At 50.8% G+C, this 22,378-nt stretch overlaps 1 protein-coding gene and 1 pseudogene across 1 annotated transcript; one reads left to right on the forward strand and one right to left on the reverse strand.

Moving 5' to 3' along the window:
• LOC136537697 (uncharacterized) lies at window positions 1–1,472 on the forward strand (annotated as a pseudogene).
• Window positions 1,473–10,317: 8,845 nt separating this feature from the next.
• Window positions 10,318–12,151, reverse strand: LOC136537698 (DIMBOA UDP-glucosyltransferase BX8-like). Its single transcript, XM_066529655.1, has 2 exons — window positions 11,564–12,151; window positions 10,318–11,453 (listed from the first exon to the last, which is right to left on the reverse strand). Exons 1-2 carry the CDS (start codon window positions 12,075–12,077, stop codon window positions 10,576–10,578), a joined length of 1,392 nt encoding a protein of 463 aa, XP_066385752.1. The 5' UTR covers window positions 12,078–12,151; the 3' UTR covers window positions 10,318–10,575.
• Between the last annotated feature and the right edge of the window lie 10,227 nt (window positions 12,152–22,378).

The raw sequence follows: 22,378 nt of genomic DNA on the forward strand, positions 1-22,378 counted from the left end.
CACGACTATGGTGTGTACGCTGATGCTGTGGACATAGTCTTCGATGAGGAGGAGTTGGAGGACTCAGATGTTGAAGAAGATGAACATACAAACGCAAATGATTCACACAAGTTCAGAAATCTGACAGACACTGAAAGACAACAAATATATGAAGCATTGCTTGAGAGAAGTAATCGTGGAAAATTAAAAAAGAACGCTACGAATGTAGTAGCTCATATGTTTCAGGTCAGTAGGTATCAAGTGCGTCGTGTTTGGCGAAGAGTCAAGCAGTGCCGTGCACAAGGCAGACCAGAAGATGTTAGATCACAGAGGAAGAATTGTGGCCGCAAAAGGATACAAATTGATCTATAAGATGTTCTTAGAGTTCCCTTGCATAGGAGGAGGACTATACGATCTCTAGCTAATGTTATTGGTGTAAAGAAGAGCACCCTGCATAGATGGTTCAAGGACGGCCTACTACGACACCACTCCAGCACACTAAAGCCTTTGTTGACGGAAGATAACAAGAAAGACAGGCTACGATGGTGTCTTTCCATGTTAGATCGCCGAACACTGCCAAATGAACCCAAGCTCATTGAAATGCACAACATCATCCACATGGATGAGAAGTGGTTCAACACCACATCCAAGTACATCAAGTATTATATGCTTCCTGAGGAGGAGGATCCACACATGACTGTACACACTAAGAATCGCATTGGCAAGGTAATGTTCTTGTCAGCAGTAGGCAGACCAATATATGATGATGCAGGTAATTGTATTTTTGATGGGAAGCTAGGAGTGTGGCTATTTGTTAGAAAGGTATAACATATTACATACACTTGTTTCACTTTCTTCCATAGGTTTTTGTGCTACAAATTTGTAATCTTTACTTGGTTTCATTTACTATAGGAACAAGCAAGAAGAAGTCATAATAGAGGAAGGGGGGCCAAAGTTACCAAACCTATCAAGGTAGATTGGACTACTATGAGGTCATATCTGATCGGTAAAGTTCTAGATGCTATTGTTCGACGGTGGCCACGGGAATGTGTAGGAAAAACTATTTATATTCAGCAAGATAATGCCCTTCACATGTGCCAGTAAATGATGAAGAATTTGCTACGGCTGTAAGACAGACTGGGCTAGACATACGACTCGTCAACCAACCTACCAATTCACCAGATTTGAATGTGCTAGACCTAGGGTTCTTTAATTCTCTCCAATCCTTAACCTATGACAGGATCTGTAGGAACTTGGATGACCTGATTACGAACGTACAAAATGAGTTTGAAAATTATGATCCAAACACTTTAAACAGGGTGTTCCTGACACTACAAGGGTGTTTGATTGAGGTGATGAAAGATGGTGGAGGAAACAAATACAAGATTCCTCACATTGACAAAGATCGGCTAGAGGCATTAGGCATGCTGCCTACAAGCCTTGGTTGTGATCGGCAGCTATATGAGGATGTGTTGGCATTATTGGGAAACTAATTATATCATGTATGTTGTGATATTGGGAATTTTGGGAGCCTAATACGGTGCTAATCATGTGTGCTAATGATGTAAATAAAGCATGAGTCCTTGCTCATGTTACTCATGGGTGGTAGTGCTTTCAATTTGCAAACCGTATAATGTGTGGTTGTTTATGCTAATCATGTGTCCTGGTGCCACTACTATGAAACCAGAGTAGTCACAAACCGCAATGCAAAATTACCAACTAACAATGGTGGTAGCAAAATTGCCTAAGAGCTCCTAAGTTCACTTGTATGAAGACTTATTAACATCGTCACAGAACATAAGCAGTCAGCATCACACATGTACATTAATTATTAGTTGATCACACAAAGCACACTTCATAATTACACTAACGGTAGTTCATCATGGGACCAAAAGGTCGTCATGTACAGGAAGTGACAACCTACAGCTAGTACACAAAATCACTTGAGCTATACAAAGTGATAGCGTACACTTCATCGCACAAACATCAGTTCATAATGACACCAAAAGCACATCATCTACTCGCATCAAGACGATTTCAATTTATACTTAGCAGCAAATAAACTAGGGGGCAAGGGTGAAGAATAGAGGCACCATAACCTTGTATGCGTCGATGAACCATTCATGGCAGAAAGGTTCAATCCTAGAAAGCACCTCGGCCAGGCGCGCAGCCACCTCTGGGTGTAGGTCCTCGCCAAGCACCTTTTTGGCCAGGCGTGCAGCTACCTCCGGGTTCATCTCCACGGCGACAGCCCCGTCTACGGCCACCGTAGGGGCCAGCTGCACACCAGCAGCCCCATTCGCGGCAACCACAGGGGCCAGATCCATGCCGGCAGCCCCGTTCGTGGCCACGGCAGGGGCCAGATCCGCGCCGAACTCATCATCTTTGGAGTCAGAGACGTAGACGTCGCCCTGGGAGTTGAAGCGTAGGCCAAACCTCTTGATTCGGCACCCACGTACGTAGATCCACACCTCCTCAGTTGAGTTGGCGCTGCTTGGCTTGACCTCTGATTCAACGGCGCCTGGCTTGATGACGTGGCCGACATTCCCACTAGCGCTGGCGGGCGTTGGAATCCCGCGGTCACCAGAGTTACCGCTGCCATGGCCAGACTTCAGGAGGCAGTTGATCCCACGTCGAGGCTTCATCAGGTTAGCACCGTCGGCACTAGCCATCTTGCTACCTTCACGCATCCACCGGCTACGGCGGCGCATCCTACCATCTGCAGCCATGCCTACGCAGGGGGCGAGATTTGGAACAGAAGGGAAAGGGCAATTTAATTTATTGCCACTCTTATGGTTGCCACTCCTTCAGTTGCCAGCGTTAAAAGTGCTCCTACATATTTGCCACTACATGCAATTCGCCTCCTACGAATTTGCCATTTTCGCCGACATGTCGTGCCAGATGGACTCACCAGCGTGGAAGGCAGCCTGGGAACCCTATTTGGGCGTGGCAAATGACCATACTACCCCTCTTCCACCTCACGTTCTTTTCTGGGCCAGGTAAAGGACCGATCCCGGACCGAGAAGCCACCGACTCTACTCCAACTCACGCAGTGCCCTCTCCCTGAACCTCATGGCGGCGGCGACAAACAAGAAGGAGGCGCCGGCGACCTCCCCATCGGCGTAGCCAGGCTAGCCTCGGGGCGGGTCACCACCCCCACTCTGGCTCCTGCCTCCATCCTCCTCTCCCCCATTTTTCTTCTGGGCGGGGCGACGGTCAAGGCAGTGGCGGCGGTCAAGTCAGCGGCGACGGCCAAGAAGGGGGCGCGGCGGCGGCCACTTCCCCAGCCACAGCCAACGTACTGTCCCCATTCTTCGATGCACGACGAGCAGTAGGTACAAATCATACTCCCCTAAACACCATTTTGCCCAAATCTGCTGAACCTAGGGTTTCAATCTTATTTTTGTTACATCCAATGTAGTCACACTGCGGTTATTATTGATTCGTATGCATTAAGATGAAGGGGACTGGCTGCCCTCCTTGGTAAGTTCGAGCTTGCATGTGCTGTACATTTTGGGATCCAGCAGTCCTTTCTTCTACATTTTTTTAATGTGCTTATGGTTCTGTCCAGGATTGATCCTGAAAATGCTTTTAGAATCCATGTTTGTGTTGATAAATACACAGCTACTGGTGATTATGATGACAGTGTGGAAATGGTTCAGCAAGAGCATGATGTGTGGTTTGATCTTAGCACCCAGTGCTCCCTGTCTAAGTTTGTGGAAGAAATTAGGACAAACATCATTTGGGGGTAGGGATCAATAGTTACTTGTTTGGGGTGTGGACAAAGACAGTGGGACAGAGTGGAAGGTTACTACTGATGAGTAGTTCATGGAGATGATAGAGGCCAGATGGGATGAGAAGGAAATGGATGTGAACTGTGAGGTGCTTGACAGGGACAAGGAATCATCCAGACAGCCTAGATGGGATGCAGGAAAGGGAAATGTGCCAAATGAGCATAGTGTTCATTCCACATCCGGTGTAACAGCAGAGCAAGCTAATGCTCAGGCTAATGTTGAATGCACTGATGATGCTTGTAGCAGTCCAGACCATACTAACTTAGATGATCGTGGAATTGATTGGTCAGCTTACACTATATTACAAGAGGAAGAATTAGATGGGGATGCCACTGTCTTAGTAGATGAGGACAAAATATATGAAGCCATGGGCTTCAAAGTTGCAGATGATCTTATAGATGGTGGTGATGGTCCAGCCGAGATGCCTATGCCAGTCATTCCTCCTAAGTTGCAAGTAGAGATGGATGCCGCAGCTATGCTTGTTGATGATAATGCTGAGTTTGAGCCTTTGTATTTCTATGACAGAGATAATCATGATATGTCTGTAGGCCAAATCTATCCATCAATGCCTGAATTTAGAATGGCAGTGAAACAACATTCTATAGTTAAAGAGTTTGAGTTGGGCACTAAAAAATCAGACAAAAAGAGGTTTAGGGGTTTCTGTAGATCTGGAGGATGCCAATGGATTATTAGAGCAAAAACTCAGATTGATGGCAATGTCAGGGTATAATACGAACTTGCCACTGTTTTTTGAATAACTTGCCTCTATTTTTTGAATAACTTGCCATTGTTTTTTAATAAACATCTCTGTCATTGTTTTATATGTGAATTTTATATGTGACATTTGTCATTGTTCTTTTGCAGATACAAATAAACAAGAATACTCATACTTGTGCTTCTAGATCAAGAGTACTCAACAGAATGGCATCCCAGGCCTAGATTGCTGAGAGAGCAGTTCCTTTGCTTAGAGATGATCCCTCAATGGGGGCAAAGGCAGTCAGGAAGGAACTTGAGAAGCAATACAAGGTCAAGATCAACTACTAGACTTGCTGGTATGGTAGGCAGAGGGCTGCAGATAAGCTTTTTGGTAAGTGGGATGATTCTTTTGATTGGTTATATAGATTCAAAGCAGAGGTAGAGCTCAGGTCACCTGGAAGTGTGGTTGAGATAGACACTGTTCAAGTAGGAGATAAGGTTCACTTCAGTAGGTTTTTTTGTGCATTCAAAGCTCAGATTGATGGTTTTTTAGAGGGCTACAGGCCATACATTAGCATAGATTCTACTCATCTTAATGGCCAGTGGAATGGTCAGTTGCCTTCAGCCAATGGTATAGATGGTCATAATTGGATGTTTCCAATAGCCTTTGGATTCTTTCAGTCTGAGACCAAGGAAAATTGGATTTGGTTCATGGAGCAGTTGGCTTAGGCACTTGGGCCAGTAGAGCATTTGGCTATCTACACAGATGCCTGCAAGGGCCTATGTGGCCAGCAGCTAGAGCATACTCAGAGAAGTTTGACAGGCTAATGACAAAGGCTACTGTAGGAAGGTTAGACATTTGGCCTTGGTTAAATGAGCATCACAAACTAAAGTGGGCCAGAAGCAAGTTCTCAGAAGAAATTAAATGTGACTACATAAACAACAACCTGGCAGAGTCCTGGAATTCTTGGATCAAAGAGTTTAAAGACTTGCCATTAGACTCACTAGCTGATGCAATCAGGATCAAGACTCTGGAACTTTGGGAAAGGAGAAGGAAGATTTCGGTAGCCATGTCAGGGGACATTCTACCAGCTGTAATTCATCAGTTAAATGCTGCCAGCAAATCCTAGAGAAGCTGAAGTTGTTGTATGGTACCAGGGTGAGGAAATTAGAAGGCATGTGGTTTACCTTGAAGAGCAGAAGTGCACATGTAGGGAGTGGCAGGTTAGTGGCAAGCCTTGCTCACATGCTCTTGCAGTGATTACTGTTGAGAGGCAGCCAGACATGAGCAAATATGTGCATGAGGCATACAGTGTGAAGAAGTTGCAATCAGCTTATGCAGGAGTCATACCACACATAACTGACAAAGCAACAATGGCCTAAAGTAGACAAGGGTTTCAAGGTTTTTCCACCTGTGGTGAAGGACCCTAAACCACTAGGCAGGATCAAGAAGAATAGAACCCTAAGCTGTTTGGAGAGGTCAGGCAAACCAATAAGATAAGTGACATGTAAGGGCTACGGTGAACTTGGCCATAGAGCAACTAGCTGGAGGTGTAGCCTCACAGGGACCAAGAAAAGGTATATTACATTTTCACTTCCTTTGTTTCTTGTCACACTTAATTACTAACTTTCACAAATATTTGTGTACAGGAAGAGGACCAAGAAGACAGCAACAAAGCCTGGAAGGAAGAAGCAAAAAACTATTAAAGATTCAGCAGAAGTGGGAGAGGAAACACAAAGAGCCAAGAGGGCAGCAGCCAGGAATGAAGTAGTAGTAGGAGAGGAAACACCAAGAGCCAAGAGGGCAGCAGCAAGGGAGGCAAAGGCGGCGGCAGAAGCAGCAGGAGCAGCAAGAGAGCAATAGCACAGCCGTCATGTTTGGCTCTTGTCCTAGTAGCAGCATCAATGGAGGCAGCCCCACCATGCCAGAGGTTTGTTGCCACCATTGACTTGACAAAAAACCATAAATACAAATCTAACTATTTGTTCAATGTAGGAGGTTGGACTTGGAGGAACCGGTGGGATTGGAGATAGTACCAGCAGCTGCTCCAAAGAAAATGACACCAAGGAAGAAACAACTAGCATCCAAGGTGAAGAAATCCACACCAACAAAGGCTGCCAACTAAGGCTTTTGTGTTGAATATTTTGCATGCGTGTTCTTTTCTGGATGGACCTGTTATGTATGGACATGTATAACTAATGGCTATCATGTGCCACTACTTTAACGAAACTATTCAGTCATGGATCAAGGACCTATTTTGTATGGCCATGTACCACTAATGGTTGTCATGTGCCACTGCTGTAAGAACTAATGTCAATGACCGTGGACCTTTTATGTATGGATCTATGCATGTTGTTGGATCAGTTATGTATGTTGTTATGATAATTTGTGGCAGTTTGACCTTGCATTTTTTAGCATATATGCACCTTGTTCCAGCATGTATTTTTCACCATGTTCCATATACATGTTCCATCAGTAGTACACAGGAGGAGTGGGGGTGAGAGAAGCTGCGAGAGTGCTGTGGGGTGCCTCTGACCCAACCGGGACCAACCTGGGAACAAAAGAAAAGGGCGAGGGGCAGGAAGGTCATTTGCCAGGCCTAAACAGGCCTCCCAGGCTGCCTTCCACGCTGGCGAGTCCATCTGCCACGACACGTCGGCGAAAATGGCAAATCCGTAGGAGGCGAATTGCATGCAGTGGCAAATATGTAGGAGTACTTTTAATGCTGGCAACTGGAGGAATGGCAACCGTAAGAGTGGCAATAAATTAAATTGCCCGAAGGGAAAGATCGATCTTGCTGTTGGTGCGGGGTGTGTGAAAGGGGACGGAGGGAGGCGTCCGCTCGGCGCTTGCACAGATGAGGCTCGGTGGGGAATGACAACGAGTGGACGAGAGCAATCTAGAGAGCCCCATCGGGTTTTCTTTTTTTTATTTTAATATACCATGGTTGCACTCGGTCCACGGAAATAGCAAATAAAATAATATGTACTCCGTACTATGGGACAGACTGCATGCGTCCGCTAGAAGGCTTCAGGCCTATGTGACCGATTAATGTGCCCTTGTTTAGTTTCTCTCAAACTCCCAACTTTAGCACTATGCAAAAAGAAGATTATCCGTCACATCAAACTTGCGGTACATGTATGGAGTACTAAATGTAGACGAAATCAAAAATTAATTGCACAGTTTGCTTTAACTTTGCGAGACGAATCTTTTGAGCCTAATTAGTCAATGTTTGGATAATAATTTACAAATACAAACGAAATGGTACAGTGAGGAATCGTGCACTATGCATCGCCGAACTAAACGCGCCTGGAAAAAATTTGAACGCTAGACGTCCGATTAATCCGGCACGAAGGGAGTACGAACATGATCTCTGACTCTCTGTGTGAATCTGACACGGTCAGATCTTAGGTTTCTGGTCGTTCTACTGATGGCCTCATTGGGCATGAAATTTGGTTGAATTGGCTAAAAAATATTGTTCTAACTGAATTATTATGAGAAAAAAATATTATTTCAATTAAAAAAACAAACTGAATAGTATAGATTATAAAGTAAGACGAACGAGACTCATACTAAATTGCTGATGGCCGATGGAGCATCAGCATCTTAGCCGAAGACTACCCAGACCGGCCGATCGCCACAAGGCCGGGCAGGACACCGCCGACGACCCGTGTGCCGGCCGTAACTAGCTGCTACCTTGAGAGTTGAGACCATCCAAATCCTCCTTGATCGCCGTCTACATCGGCGTCGTGTAGCTTACACCCCGATCCAACCAGACCACCCCCGATGGACCTGGAGAGTTGTACTAGACTAGTAGTGGCAAATACTGCAGGGCAGTATGTGCCTGCCCATAAACGGTCGTCACTTATCGGTTGTGCCTGTGCGTATGGCCCTGAAAGCATGCGGTTTGGAGGTTTCCATGTGCTGGCGTGCTGCTGGACGTGGACCCGACCTCGACGTCTGGTCGGCACGTTCGTTCTTGTACACGTGGCACGTGTGGTCTTCAATGCTAGTTGCTAGCTGCTGCAGGCCTCCGTGCACGGCCCCGGTGCGATCGATCTTGTCATTTTGCAGCCGCGATGAGGTCGCAAGCTGCTTTGCAAAGTTCCAGCGAAAACTCAACAGATGGAGCTCCTCGTAAGTATGCGAACAACTTTCATGCCGTTTTTTGTAAAGTCACTGGTGGCAACTGGCAAGTGAGTTTGATTATGACTCAGCAGTACGTAGATTTAAATTCAGAGGAACCAGTTCCATTTTCGACGTGTCTCAAGAAGTTTAATTTCGTTTCATGGAAATTACTCCCCAAGTGAAGGAGCTGATTTGGAAAGGGGGTATGATGTCCATTGCAGGAAGGACAATCGTGATCAACTCTAGCTTGAGTAATACACCAATTTATCATATGTCTATATATCTCCTTCCCAAAACCATTATTGACAAACTGGACAAAACAAGAAAAACCTTTTTTTGGCAAGAGGGGGCACTAAAAAGAAGTATCGTATGGTCAGATGGACAAAAATTTGTAAACACAAAAAGAAAGGAGGATTAGGTATTAACGGTCTAAAGAAAATGAATGTTAGCTTGCTGTGCAAGTGGTGGTGGAAACTGGATAATAAGAGTGGTCTTTGGCAAGACACCCGTTCGCTTGGAGGAATTCTGGAGGAATCTGGATAAATCTGAAGGAATTTGTGAGAGGAAAATACTGTTCCAGATAAAAAAAGAGGCGGATGTTTAAGGGCACGTGAACAGGGCAAGTTCAAGTATTTGAAAAAGGACTCCATCTGTACTGTGAAACACAGACAGAATGACTCGGCCATATGGTCCGATCTTTTGAAAGTCAGGAATATCTATTTACAGGGGAGGAAAATGGTAAGAAAACCTTGTTTTGGAAAGATATTTGGTTATTTGATAAGCCACTTAATCATATGTTCCCAGATTTGTTCAAACTACGCTTACAGCCTGATATTTCAGTTTCTCAAATGAAACAAAACTCTGTTAGCTTGACCAGATGGCTGGTGGATGACTTGAAGACAGGTTGGGACAAAATCAAAAGTAATGTCGAGGAAGTTATTCTGACACCTGGTGAGGATGTGGTTTTTTGGAAATTTGGTAAGAATGGTTGCTTCTCTGTTAAATCTGTCTACAAAGCTTTGACAATGAATGATGCGGGTCCTTACTTTAAAAAGATTTGGAAAGAGAAAATCCCTGCCAAACTCAAAATTTTCCTATGGCTTGTTGCAAATAATGCAATCCTAGCTAGAGATAATCTGTGCAGAAGGAAATGGAATGGAGATCCATCTTGTCTGTTTTGTGATAGCAATGAATCTGTTTCACATCTCTTATTCCAATGTAGCATGGCTAAGGCTGTATGGGCCATTGTGGCTTACTGTTTAGGTGCGTCCAATGTACCTAGATCGTTTGATCAATGCTGGACATGGTGTGAGAAATGGTTGCCATCTGGTGAGAAATTTCACGCGATTGGTATTGCGGCTATCTGTTAGGCTATCTGGAAAACACGTAACAGTGTATGCTTTGAGGGCAAAGTTGTCACGAGCCCTATTACCGTTATATGCTATGCTTGTTCGCTCATGGTTTACTGGGCAGGGTTATTCACGGGTGATGACAAGGACGAACTGGTGGCTGGAGTAAATACAATGTTGAAGATTGCGTTGCAGCTGGTGGGTCAGACGATGGGGAAGAAGAAGGGTAATCTGCTAAAGGACGCCAAGTCTGACGATCAAGACAAAGTGAGGCGCCAAAAAGCTTCTTGATGTCAAAGCTTCTAGAACTGATAGTTGATGTTGCATCAGTCCTAATCATAAGTAACCAAAACTTTGTAGGATGCTGGGTTTCTTTCTTGTGGTATGGCGTTTCTCTTACGCGTTAGGCTATCAGTTGCGTTAGTTTGCTCAGTTTGTAAGCGTTGGTCTGGTTTTCTGGTCTGATCTGAAACTCTCTGTATGAACGGTATTTCCGTTTATATCAATGGAAATGGGGGAAGATCCCTCGTCCCGAAAAAAAGTGAAGGAGCTGAAGTGCTGAACTACTGTCGCTCTCGCCGCAGGCGTTCAGCCGAATTTCGTGATTCAGGTTCGCGTGTCTAGAACTTTACAGTGACGTCAAGTGAGTGATGAGCTTATCAATGGCAAGGCGCGACGACCCGCCCTCGCCGGTGCACTCCGCTGCCGCCTTCTTCAGCTCGCAGGCTCTCGCCCTCATCTCCGCGCCTTCCTCGTCGGTCATGAGCCGCCGGATCGCCGCCTCGACGCGACCCCTCTCGAGGTCGCCGCCCACCTCGAGGCCCACCCTCCACACGTGCTCCACGTACCTCGCGTTCCCCATCTGGTCGCCAAAGTAAGGGCGGCACAGCATCGGCACCCCCTCGCAGACGCTCTCCAACGTCGAGTTCCAGCCGCAGTGCGTCCAGAACCCGCCCACGGCGCGGTGGCGCAGCACCTCCTCCTGTGGCGCCCACGCCACGACCATGCCGCGCTTGCGCATCGCGGCCTCGAACCCCTCGGGGAGACGGTGGTCGTCCGCGGACCCGCGGACCATGCCCGGCCGGACCACCCAGAGGAACGGCACGTCGCTGCCGGCGATGCCCCACGCAGTCTCCACCAGGTCCCGCGGGCTCATGCACGCCACGCTGCCGAAGCTCACGTACAGCACCGACTCCGGCGGGAACGCGTCCAACCACTCCAGGCAGCTCCGGTCCGGGAGCAGCAGGCTGCTGTCGACGGCAGGGGAGAGCTTGTGGAGCGGGCCGATGTCGAACACCGGCACGGCGAGGTCTCGCCGGAGACCATCCTGCTCGCGGCGCTCCAGCGCGTCGAACGTGTTGAGTATGAGGCCCGAGGAGGTCTTCACGGCAGTCATGGCGCGGGAGAGAAGCTCGCGCACCAGGCCACCGTCATCCTCGCCGATGACTGGCAGGTCGCGCACTCGGTACGGCGGCAGATCCACCACCGGCATGTCACGCTGCGACTCTGCATCCATGGACAAGCGAGGCGCACGTTGATCCAATAAAGCATCAAGCATGTGCTCCTACGAACTGAAAGTAGAAACGTATATGGACAGGAGAAGATCACACGCATGCCTTGCACGGGGAGGTAGCCTTTCTCGAAGAGCATCGGGTAGGCGAGGAAGCTCGCACAGCAGGCGGCGCTGCCGGTGCGCAGCGCCAGCGTGGGCACGGAGAGCCTCGCAGCCACCTCGAAAATCGGCAGCAGGTGTGTGTCGGCGACGAGGCACGCGACGTCGTCCCTGGAGTACTCGTCCAGGACGGAGGCGAGGCGGTCCCGGAAGGCGGACTCGCACGCGACGCCGAGCTCCAGGATCTGAGCGACGGCGTCCTCGATGGCCACGGGCACGGGGCTGCCGTCGGGAACGGGGACGAAGCGGTAGTCCGGGTGGCGCGCCGTGTCCGGGGCATTGAAGTGGGTGTGGAACACGGTGATGGCGAAGCCGTGGGCGTGGAGGAGGCCAGCGAGCCGGAACATGGGGTTGATGTGGCCCTGGTACGGGAGCGGGAACAGGAGCACGTGCCGGCGGCGCCCACCGTGGACCGCGTTGCTATGTGCGGCCATGGTTGGCGCTGGTGGTGGCGTCATGGATTTTGCTGCTCGAGCTCTATACCTTTGCGCGTGAAGCGGTGAAGGCGCACTACATACATAGCATGGATAGCGAGCTATCTCCTCGTGTAGATAGTGTTTTTTCTTTATATATATATATATATATATATATATATATATATATATATATATATATATATATATATATATATATATAATCTCTGTACCGGAAGGCCCACATAATTCATAGAGAACTGCTTGGGTACTCATCATAAAAATTGTATGGATATCAAAGCAGTGCATCAAACTAATTAAGGTTTGATAGAGCTACGAGCAACTCCTCCGCGCACTATAGCAAGAAGCTAAAACCGTTTTAAGTAGGAGTGTTAAACATATATGTCTAAATATTTTCTTAACTATTTTTCCATCTGGGTCACGTTTCAACCCGGCTCATCCAACCCACCCTCGAGTCCAGCTCTGACCCAAAGCCAAATTCCGCTCCCGTCCCCTATGTTCCGTGCCGCTCTGTTTACTCATTGATTCGTTGGAGATGACGACTCCTCCCATTACCGAGCAGCTAGAGCAGCGGCCCAATTTTTTATAATTTAACTTTTTTTTAAAATAAAATTTAGGTTTGGCCCATAGGAGACTTAAATTCATCTTAAAATCCTAGGGATCGTCGTCAGGACTCATGACACCGAGGTAACATGTCTCGGCGCCATAGATTTTGGCTCCGAGGTGTCTGGCCGTGCATAGCAGGGCATCCTAGGTGGCGTTGACGTGGCCGGTACCTCGACGCTAGAATATATGGCACCGAGCTCGACGCCACAGATCTTGGCCCGAGCATGGATTCAGAGCGCGGTGGAGCGGACGGTGAAGGTCGCTGAGGTTGACTGCTCACTAGTCACTGCTCACACGTTGCATTCATGTTGCTCACCGACCAGAGTGTTCGGTGGCATGCATTTACAGGTGCACCGAACAGAGTGTTCGGTGACATGTATTTATTGAACTTTGAAAAGGTTTGCTCTAGCCAGCACTAGCATCAACAAAAACTACGATTAGAGGCAAACACACTGTGCCGCAATAATACGATTAAATATGTCGGTGTTTTGGTCCGGCGGGTCCTCAACCGACTAGTGAAAATGTACGGCGTGTCCCTAATCCTGGATGGTGATGTAAAGAGACATGTCGGTGTTTCAGACCGGCGGACCCTCAACCAACTAGTAAAAATGTATTGCGTGCCTCTAATCCCGGATGGTGATGCAAAGAGACACAAGGTTTATACTGGTTCGGGCAATAGGCGCCTATGTCTAGTCTGAGAGATTGATCTTGTATTCCTTGCACCGAAATGCTCATAGTAGGGGGTTACAAGCAGGGCGAGAGAGGGAGCTGGTCCCAGGTCTCTGCGCGGGACGGCGTGAATTGCTTGAGATGTTGATCTCAGGCAGCGGGGAAGCGTGCACGTTACAGAGTGTCGAGTGTGTGTTCATCTACCTCGTGAACTCGGGTCCCTAAACTCGTCCCCCTTAGAAACGGCCCCGGTCTCTCCCTTTTATAGTTGAAGGGGAGACAGGGGTGATACATGTGTTAGCTACGTGACGTCGTGCGAACAGAGGCGGCATGTCCGAGCCCTGTAGCCTGTTACTGTGGCGGCATGGTTAATGGAGTGGTCCTGCCCTTGAAGTGCTAGAGCAACGTGCCGGTCACATCCGATCCTGTGCGACGTGGGAGCTCCAGTGATAGCTTGACGTAGGGCCTGGCAAGCATCGTGCTGGTTGCTGTATGTTGACTGCGTGAAGAGTCGAGGCTCAGTTGGTGCCGAGGCCGAGTCGTCGTGGGGGGGCTCGGCGGGTGCGAATCCCGAGGTTGCCGAGACCCTGAAGTAGACTGCCGAGGCGTGGAGGGAGCAGTTGGTCCTGTATACTGATTCTGAAGCTATAGTAACCCGGACTTGACTCCCCACGCCGCGTAGTTCCTGGAGCAGTGGTTAGGCAGCATAGTGCGGTATGAGTGTCAGTCGTGGGCACAATGCTAAGCACAGCGGCCGGTAACCCCTGCCCTGTCCTGTCCTGGATGGCATGGCTTCGAGGTGACTGGTGTCTCGTCAGCCACTCCGCTCTGTCGAGCCGTTATTCGGCTGATATCGCGGGAGCGGTTGAGCGCGCCGGTCGGACGTGACATTTTGTCCGAGAAGTTGGTCGAGGCAGGGGCGACGGGGTTGTTTTGTCGAGCTGGCCTTGGGTCGAGGCGGAGAATTAGCATCTCGTCCGAGGCTATACGCGCGGGGCCTCGAGCGAGATGGAGAATCGGTTCCCCAGCCGAGGCCTTTCGCGTGAGACCTCGAGCGAGGCGGAAAATTGGTAGGCCGTCTGAGGCCTTTCGTGCGAGGCCTCTAGCGAGGCTAAGAGTAGGTGGCCTCGGACATGGCCGGGGTTTAGCGAGTAGTTGTCCCTTGGCTTTGCTTTTGACGGGGTCTACGCGATTTTTTTGATTGTTGTTTAGGGGACCCCTTCTCGTGGTACCCGACAAGACACAAGGTTTATACTGGTTCAGGCAATAGGTGCCGTACGTCCAGTCTGAGAGAGCGATCTTGTATTCCTTGCACCAAGGTGCTTATAGTAGGGGCTTACAAGCTAAGCGAGAGAGGGAGCTAGTCCTAGGTCTCTGCGTGGAGTGGCGTGGGTTGCTTGAGATGTTGATTTCTTGCAGTGAGGGAGCATGTGTGTTATAGAGCGTTGTACGTTGCTCGCCGGTGTGCCCTTCTGCCTAGAAGCGGCCCTGATCACTCCATTTTATAGTCGAAGGGAGGCATGGGGGCGGTACATGGATTTGCTACATGGCGTTTTGTGAGCAGGGGCGGCATGTCCGAGCCCTGTAGCTCGTCACTATAGCTCATCACTAGAGCGACGTGCCGGTCACGCCTGATCCTGTGCGACGTGGGAGCTCCTGTGGTGGCATGCGCGCCTTCTTCTGTTGGAGGCGTGCTGGTCACTGTATGTTTGACTGGCGCAAAGAGCCTAGGACGGGTAGATGCGACGGCGCGGGTGTACAGACTCTGAGGATACAGGAGCTTGGCCCTGTGCATGACGTGGGAGCTCCTATGGCTTGACACGGGGCATGGTGAGTACTGCGGACGACGTGCCGATCCCAGAGTGCTGACAATGTAGAGAGACGAGGCCTAGTCGGTGCAGAGGTTGAACCATTGTGGGGGTCTCGGCGGGCGCGAGTCCTGAGGCTACAGGAGCCCAAAAGCGGATAGCCGAGGCTCGGAGGGAGATGTTGGCCTTGTACGTTGATTCTGAGGCTACAGGGACCCGGACTTGACTCTTCACGCCACACTATCCTTGGAGCAGGGGTTAGGCAGCACAGTGTAGTATGGGTGTTAGTCGTGGGCATAGTGCCGAGCACAGCGGCCGGTAACCCCTTCCCCGTCTTGTCCCGGACGGCGTGGCGTCGATGTGACTCACGTCTCATCGGCCACTCTATTGTATCGAGCCGTCGTTCGGCTGACGTCGCGGGAGTGGTTAAACGCGTTAGATGGACGTGACGTCCTGTCAGAGAAGTCGGTTAAGGCGGAGGTGACGGAGTTGATGCTGAGCCGGCCTCGAGCGAGTCGGAGAATCGGTACCTCATCCGAGGCCTTACGCGCGGGGCCTCGAGCGAGGCGGAGAATCGGTACCTCGTCCGAGGCCTTACGGGCAGGGCCTCGAGCGAGTCGGAGAATCGGTACCTCGTCCGAGGCCTTATGCATGGGGCCTCGAGAGAGTCAAAGAATCGGTACCTCATCCGAGGCCTTACGCGCGGGGCCTCGGGAGAGGCGGAGAATCGGTACCTCATCCGAGGCCTTACGGGCGGGGCCTCGGGCGAGTCGGAGAATCGATACCTCGTCCGAGGCCTTACGCGTGGGGCCTCGGGCCAGGCGGAAAATTGGTACCTCATCCGAGGCCTTACGGGCGGGGCCTCGGGCGAGTCGGAGAATCGGTACCTCGTCCGAGGCCTTACGCGCGGGGCCTCGGGTGAGGCGGAGAATCGGTACCTCGTCCGAGGCCTTACGGGCGGGGCCTCGGGCAAGTTGGAGAATCGGTACCTCATCCGAGGCCTTACGCGTGGGGCCTCGGGCGAGCCGAAGAATCGGTACCTCGTCCGAGGCCTTACGGGCGGGGCCTCGGGCGAGTCGGAGAATCGGCACCTCGTCTGAGGCCTTACGCGTAGGGCCTCGGGCGAGGCGGAGAATTGGTACCTCGTCCGAGGCCTTACGGGTGGGGCCTCGAGCGAGTTGAAGAATCAGTACCTCGTCTGAGGCCTTACGTGCGGGGCCTCGGGCAAGTCGGAGAATCGATACCTCATCTGAGGCCTTATGGGCGGGGCCTCGGGCGAGTCGGAGAATCGGTACCTCGTCTGAGGCCTTACGCGCGGTACCTCGTTCGAGGCCTCATGGTTTCATTCTGGGCCGAGCCCGCTTCGGGCGCGCCCGGATATTGTTCGAGGTGGATCGGGCGGTCCAGCCGAGCCTCGGATAAGGTGGGGGTTTTGCCGGTGGTTGTCTCTTGGCTTCGATATTTATGAGGTCTAAGCGCTTTTTCGGTTCTTGCTTAGGGGACCCCTTTTCATGGTACCCGACAAAATAACAAGCACTTTGCGCTACAATCTTTGCTCACGTACGGCACAAAAGTAATACCAGGTACCACATGCGTGATCTAGTACTAGCTGGCACACTATCACTGATGCTCTTTATTATTACCCTAAAATTTTTTTGCCGATGCTCTTTAATATTCCTTAACACATAAGCAATGCAACTTACAGCCCTGCCAGCTGCCACGGTACAATACGCATATACTAATCGAAAATGACACAAACTGTTTCTAGCATTTCATTCCATGCAGATAAAATTATTGGGTATACGTTGTGGTTAGTTTTTAATGTTATCTCATCAGTTGTGCCGCCATGCTCCAAGAGAACCAACTAGGGCATCTTAATCTAATCACAGTAGAATTAAAAACTGATGAGATAGATCATTAATTTGTCGAGGAAATGCAGTGGCCATGTGTCACCGATCCCCGGCCATGTACATCGACCTGAAAGCTTAGTCAAAATTTCACAATTCAAGTTTCAAGTAGCACAGAATCAGCTGCTAGTTAATTGTTTTTTTAAAGCTGCTAGTTAATTAGTGTAGTTAAGTAGCACAATAATTTGTTCTTGTTGCTTCTCAGATGTTTGCTCTGTGCTGCTTTGCAGAAGGTAAAGCGGCCAATCCATGCTTCTGATCGGCAGAACTAGTACTATGGTAGTGGTACTTATGGGGGTCGTTATTACTGCAACGTGTGAGCAGTGACTAGTGAGTAGCATGAATGCAACATGTGAGCAGTCAACCTCAGCGACCTCCACCGTCCGCTCTGAATCCATGCTCGGCGCCAAGATCTATGGCGCCGAGCTCGGTGCCATGTATTCTGGCGTCAAGGTACCGGCCACGTCAATGTTACCTAGGCCTCGTGGTTTCATTCTGGGCCGAGCCCGCTTCGGGTGAGCCCGGATATTGTTCGAGGTGGACCGGACGGTCCAGCCGAGCCTCGGATAAGGTGGGGGTTTTGCCGGTGGTTGTCTCTTGGCTTCAATATTTACAAGGTCTAAGCGTTTTTTTGGTTCTTGCTTAGGGGACCCCTTTTCATGGTACTCGACAGTAGCCCCCAAGCCTTGGGGAGAGTGTGAGCGCTCTCCCTGAGGTTTTGACGAGACATGGCTCATGGCAGCTCCTGGCGGGATGTCGTTTCATACTCGAGGCTTCGGGGGGTGCGCGCGAGCGCACCCACCGGGTGTAGCCCCTAAGGCCCTAGAGGAGTGGATTTATTCCTCCAGGGGCTTTTCTCATGTTGAGTGAGGGGTTTTATAGCGTTTACCAAGCCCCCGAGTGCGAGTTCGGGTCGCTGGGTCTTGGCTTGGTTGCAGGGAGAGCCCCCGAGCCTCTGCTTGGAGCAAGAGGATAATCAGGAGTTTCCCTATCTTTTTTATGCGGCCCTCGTGCATCCTTTTTATTCAGAAGGAGGGGTGCTCATCGCGTTTGCCGAGCCCCCGAGTGCGAGTTCGGGTCGCTGGGTCTCGGCTTGGTTGCAGGAAGAGCCCCCGAGCCTTTGCTCAGAGCGAGAGGGTGATCAGGAGTTTCCCTGTCTTTTTTGTGTGGCCCTCGCGCATCCTTTTTGTTCGGAAGGAGGGGTTTTGTCGCGTTTGCCGAGCCCCCGAGTGCGAGTTTGGGTCGCTGGGTCTCGGCTTGGTTGCAGGAAGAGCCCCCAAGCCTCTGCTCGGAGTGAGAGGGTGATCAGGAGTTTCCCTGTCTTTTTTGTGTGGCCCTCGTGCATCCTTTTCATTCAGAAGGAGGGGTGGAGTATGCCAGGCTACCCTCGGTGGGCGAGCAGTGACACCTCTGGTGAGCTGTTACTGGGTAAGTCTGAGTGGAGGCCCATGCCCCATTTGATAGGGGTCGGCTAGCGGTCCAGAGACGCACTCCAAAAGTACTAGAGGGCTTCTCTAGTGGGTCCCAGGGCTGTTCGATTGGCCCCAGGGGCTCGGTGCCTCCCTACGGTGGGATCCCATTCAGAGACCTCCCCGCCGGTCTCGGACACGACTTAGGGCATCCCAAGCAATTGCTTGCTTGGGCCTCGGCCATGTACGGGCTCACCCATAGTCATCCCTAACTCTATTTGTCCTAGGGCGGCTGTCGAGACCCTCGGGGGTGAAAGCTCTAGTTTGGTTTTGGTGAATTGATGAAACCCTAAGTGCTAACCTAGTTCATCAAGTGATCATGAGATAGGTAGCACACTTCAAGTAGAGAAGCAAATGAAGATCATAACATGACAATGGTGATAGCATGGAGATGATCAAGGGCTTACACTTGAAGAGAAGAAAGAGAAAAACAAAAAGCTCAAGGCAAAGGTATAACTTGTAGGAGCTATTTTGTTTTGGTGATCAAGACACTTAGAGAGTGTGATCACATTTAGGTTTGATAGCCGTACTATTAAGAGGGGTGAAACTCGTATCGGAATGCGGTTATCAAAGTGCCACTAGATGCTCTAACTCATTGCATATGCATTTAGGATCTAGTGGAGTGCTAACACCCTTGATAATATTTGTGAAGATATGCTAACACATGTGCACAAGGTGTTTGCAGGGTTGAGATGGGTTTGGGTCCCTCTCTCCCTCCCGCCGGGATTCGGCGCTTTCGGGAAAATGAAATGTCTATTTTCTATTGCGCCGGATGCAAAATTCTTGGTGGTTGGCACACTTGAGCAAGGGTGAAGAAGTAAGAGTTGAAATGGAGTTGATCAAAATGATGCTGGCGTCGGTCTACTGACCGGACGCTGGGTCACTCAGCGACTGGACGCTGAATGGCTGCGTCCGGTCGAGCTGTTAGACGGCGCAGTGGCTAGGGTTGAGCACCGGACGCTGGCTGCGTCCGGTCAAGGTGGATCGGACGCGTCCGGTCGAAAAAACATGCCTCGGGGAGCTTACTAGAAACGACCGGACGCTGGGGCTTCAGCGTCCGGTCAGTTTTATCGGACGTGTCCGGTCATGCTCGGGAGCTTACTGTAAACGACCGGACACAGGGGCTTCAGCGTCCGGTCAGTTTGAAGGAGCAGCGTCCGGTCGAGGCTGATGACCGTTGAGTCTGGACACGTGGCTGACATCGAGCGACCGGACGCTGAGAGCCAGCGTCCGGTCAGTCTGACCGGAGCGTCCGGTCAGAGCGCGTTTTGCCCAGTGAAGGGGTATAACGGCTCTATTTGATGGGGGCTCTATTTATAGCCCCATGGCCGGCTCAAGGGATATCTCTTGCACATTTTTATTGACATAGCATACTTGTGAGCTTAGCCAAAGCCCTCCCACTCATCTAGATCATTGATTCATCATCATAGTGAGATTGGGAGTGAATCCAAGTGCATTGCTTGAGTGATTGCATCTAGAGGCACTTGGTGATTGTGTTTCGCTGCGGATTTCTCTTGTTACTCTTGGTGGTTGCCGCCACCTAGACGGCTTGGAGCAGCGAGGATCGTTGAGCGGAGGTGGTGATTGGCTCCGGCTCCGATCGTGGTGATTGTGAGGGGTTCTTGACCTTTCCCCGGCGGAGGGCCAAAAGGTACTCTAGTAAATTGCTTGTGGCTTGTGTGATCCTCATCTTGTGTTGGTTGTGCGGCACCCTATTGAGGGTTTGGCGAGTGATGCCAATCAGCGCGTGAACCTCCAAGTGAGTGAATCGCCACAACGAGGACTAGCTTGCCGGCAAGCAAGTGAACCTCGGTAAAAATCATTGTGTTCATCATTTGATTCCGAGGTGATTGGTCTACATTGGTATTCATCATTGTGATCGATTGGTTCCTACCACTACACGGCGGTATAACTCTCTTGCTCACTCTTACTTTACCGTAAACTAGTTGACAAGCTCTTTAGTGTAGCTAGTTGTGAGAGCTTGCATGCTTGGTTGGTGTGGCTCTTTAGTTAGCCTTTGAGAGCACACTAATATAGGGTAGTGTCATTGCTCTTGTGTGAATTGACACTATCTAAACTAGAATTGTGGTAGGTGGCTTGCATTTTTTAGTAGGCTAGCGCAACACTCGCTTCGCCTCATAATTGTCTAACCATTTGGTTAAGTGTTGTTGTAGAAATTTTTATTAGGCTATTCACCCCCCCCTCTAGCCATTAGGACCTTTCAGGGGGCCTAGTCTTCGAACCCCTGGACCGTAACGGGCTCGGTGCCTAGTTCCTTAGTCTAAAAGGAATTAGGTGGGGGATATTCCCTTCCCATCGGCTGGCGACGGCAGGTGTGCCTTTTGAGGTGGTTCCTTAGGGAGACGGAACGGTGCCTACCGTCGCTGCGGTCAAATGCGACACGACATCTATGGATGGGACGTTACCATGCGCGCGATTAATAAGGAAAAGGCGGACGCATGGGCGGTTTGGTCGGATTCGGATTAACTGCGCTAGATCTAAGGGAAACTTCCCTAGTTTCATCGCCCATTTGTTTTGCCCTCTTCCCTCCCTCATAAATACGTGACGAGCCACGCCCCGCCCCTCCTTACCTTGCCTGCGTTCGCCCTTTCTGCCCTCGAGCGGTTGCTAAGAACAGAGGAAGAGAGTGCCGGGGAGGAGAAGGGAGAAGGGGAGGAAAGGAGAGGGAGAGAGAGAGAGAGCAAGAGCGTGCCTTACTGTCGTAGCCACATTCTCCACCGCACCCATGGCCGACGGCGCCATTGTCCTCTAGGCAGATCCTTGGGGTCCATCCGATGTGTCCACGGCGACGCTACAGTCACTTGTCGATGACGGTCTCCTCTGCCCAGTCACCGACTCCAATAGACCAGAGTGGATTGCTCCGGGGGGTGAGCCGGAGCCAAGGCCACGCGATGGCTACATCGTGAGCTTTGTGGCCTTCCACGAGCACAGCCTCGGCTTGCCGGTGGACCGGTTCATGCGGGCGCTCCCGCATTACTATAGCGTGGAGCTCCACAACTTCAACCCCAACTCCATCGCGTAGGTGGCCATCTTCGTCACTGTCTATGAGGGGTACTTGGGCATCGCTCCCCACTAGGAGTTGTGGCTCCACTTCTTTCGAGTGGGGCTCAACACCAAGTCGATGGGTACGGCGGGCACGCGGAAGGCGTTGAGGGCCGACGGCTGCACCCTCCAAGTGCGCCAAGACAAACAACCCTTCTACATCCTAGCCCAGCTCACGTCGTCCAACCACCGCTGGTACAACAGCTGGTTCTACCTCTGCAATGATGACGACGGGTTTCCCCCCTATACCGGGCGGGTTGTGGAGAGCCAGCCAGAGAGGTGGAGGTACGACGTCCCGTTGGCTGATCAGCCCAAGCTGCAGCCACTCCTAAAGGCGCTGGAGAGGCTGCATAGCCACGGCCTTACGGTGGCCATGGTCATGGCAGCCTTCCACCATCGGAGGGTGCTGCCGCTGATGGCTCGGCGGCAATGCCTGTTCGAGATGACACCGGGTGAGCCGATCGACGGCATCCGGTTGTCCGCCGTCGCCCTTTCCAATGAGGAGGTTCTACGTCGGGTGAGAGAGACGGTGGAGGGGTGGCAGAGGAGCAGTGATCTGACCCCATTCCCAATGCGCCCATCACGGGGGTACATCTCTTTGGTGAGTCACGCGTCGCTGCGGCCCCCGAGGCCTCCTTACTCCTTACGTTTTCAATCTGTTCCCTTATTTGCGTTTGCCGTTCCGGTAGGGGATGAGGGATGTGCGAGCCTCCCCGCCGCCCGTTCCCGAGGACGCAGAGCGGTGAGCGGAGAATAGGGCGCACGCCGAGGCGTACAAGGAGCGGAAAGACGCCGAGGAGGCA

Source organism: Miscanthus floridulus, chromosome 2, assembly GCF_019320115.1.
Source record: "Miscanthus floridulus cultivar M001 chromosome 2, ASM1932011v1, whole genome shotgun sequence".
NCBI lineage: Eukaryota > Viridiplantae > Streptophyta > Magnoliopsida > Poales > Poaceae > Miscanthus > Miscanthus floridulus.

What these genes read in the sequence shown, in the direction of transcription:
- LOC136537698 (XM_066529655.1), bottom strand. Translation starts at nt 12,077, where the DNA reads ATGACGCCACCACCAGCGCCAACCATGGCCGCACATAGCAACGCGGTC. An exon ending in AGGCTACCTCCCCGTGCAAG is followed by an intron (nt 11,454 to 11,563) that starts GCATGCGTGTGA and finishes CCATGGATGCAG; the next exon opens with AGTCGCAGCGTGACATGCCG.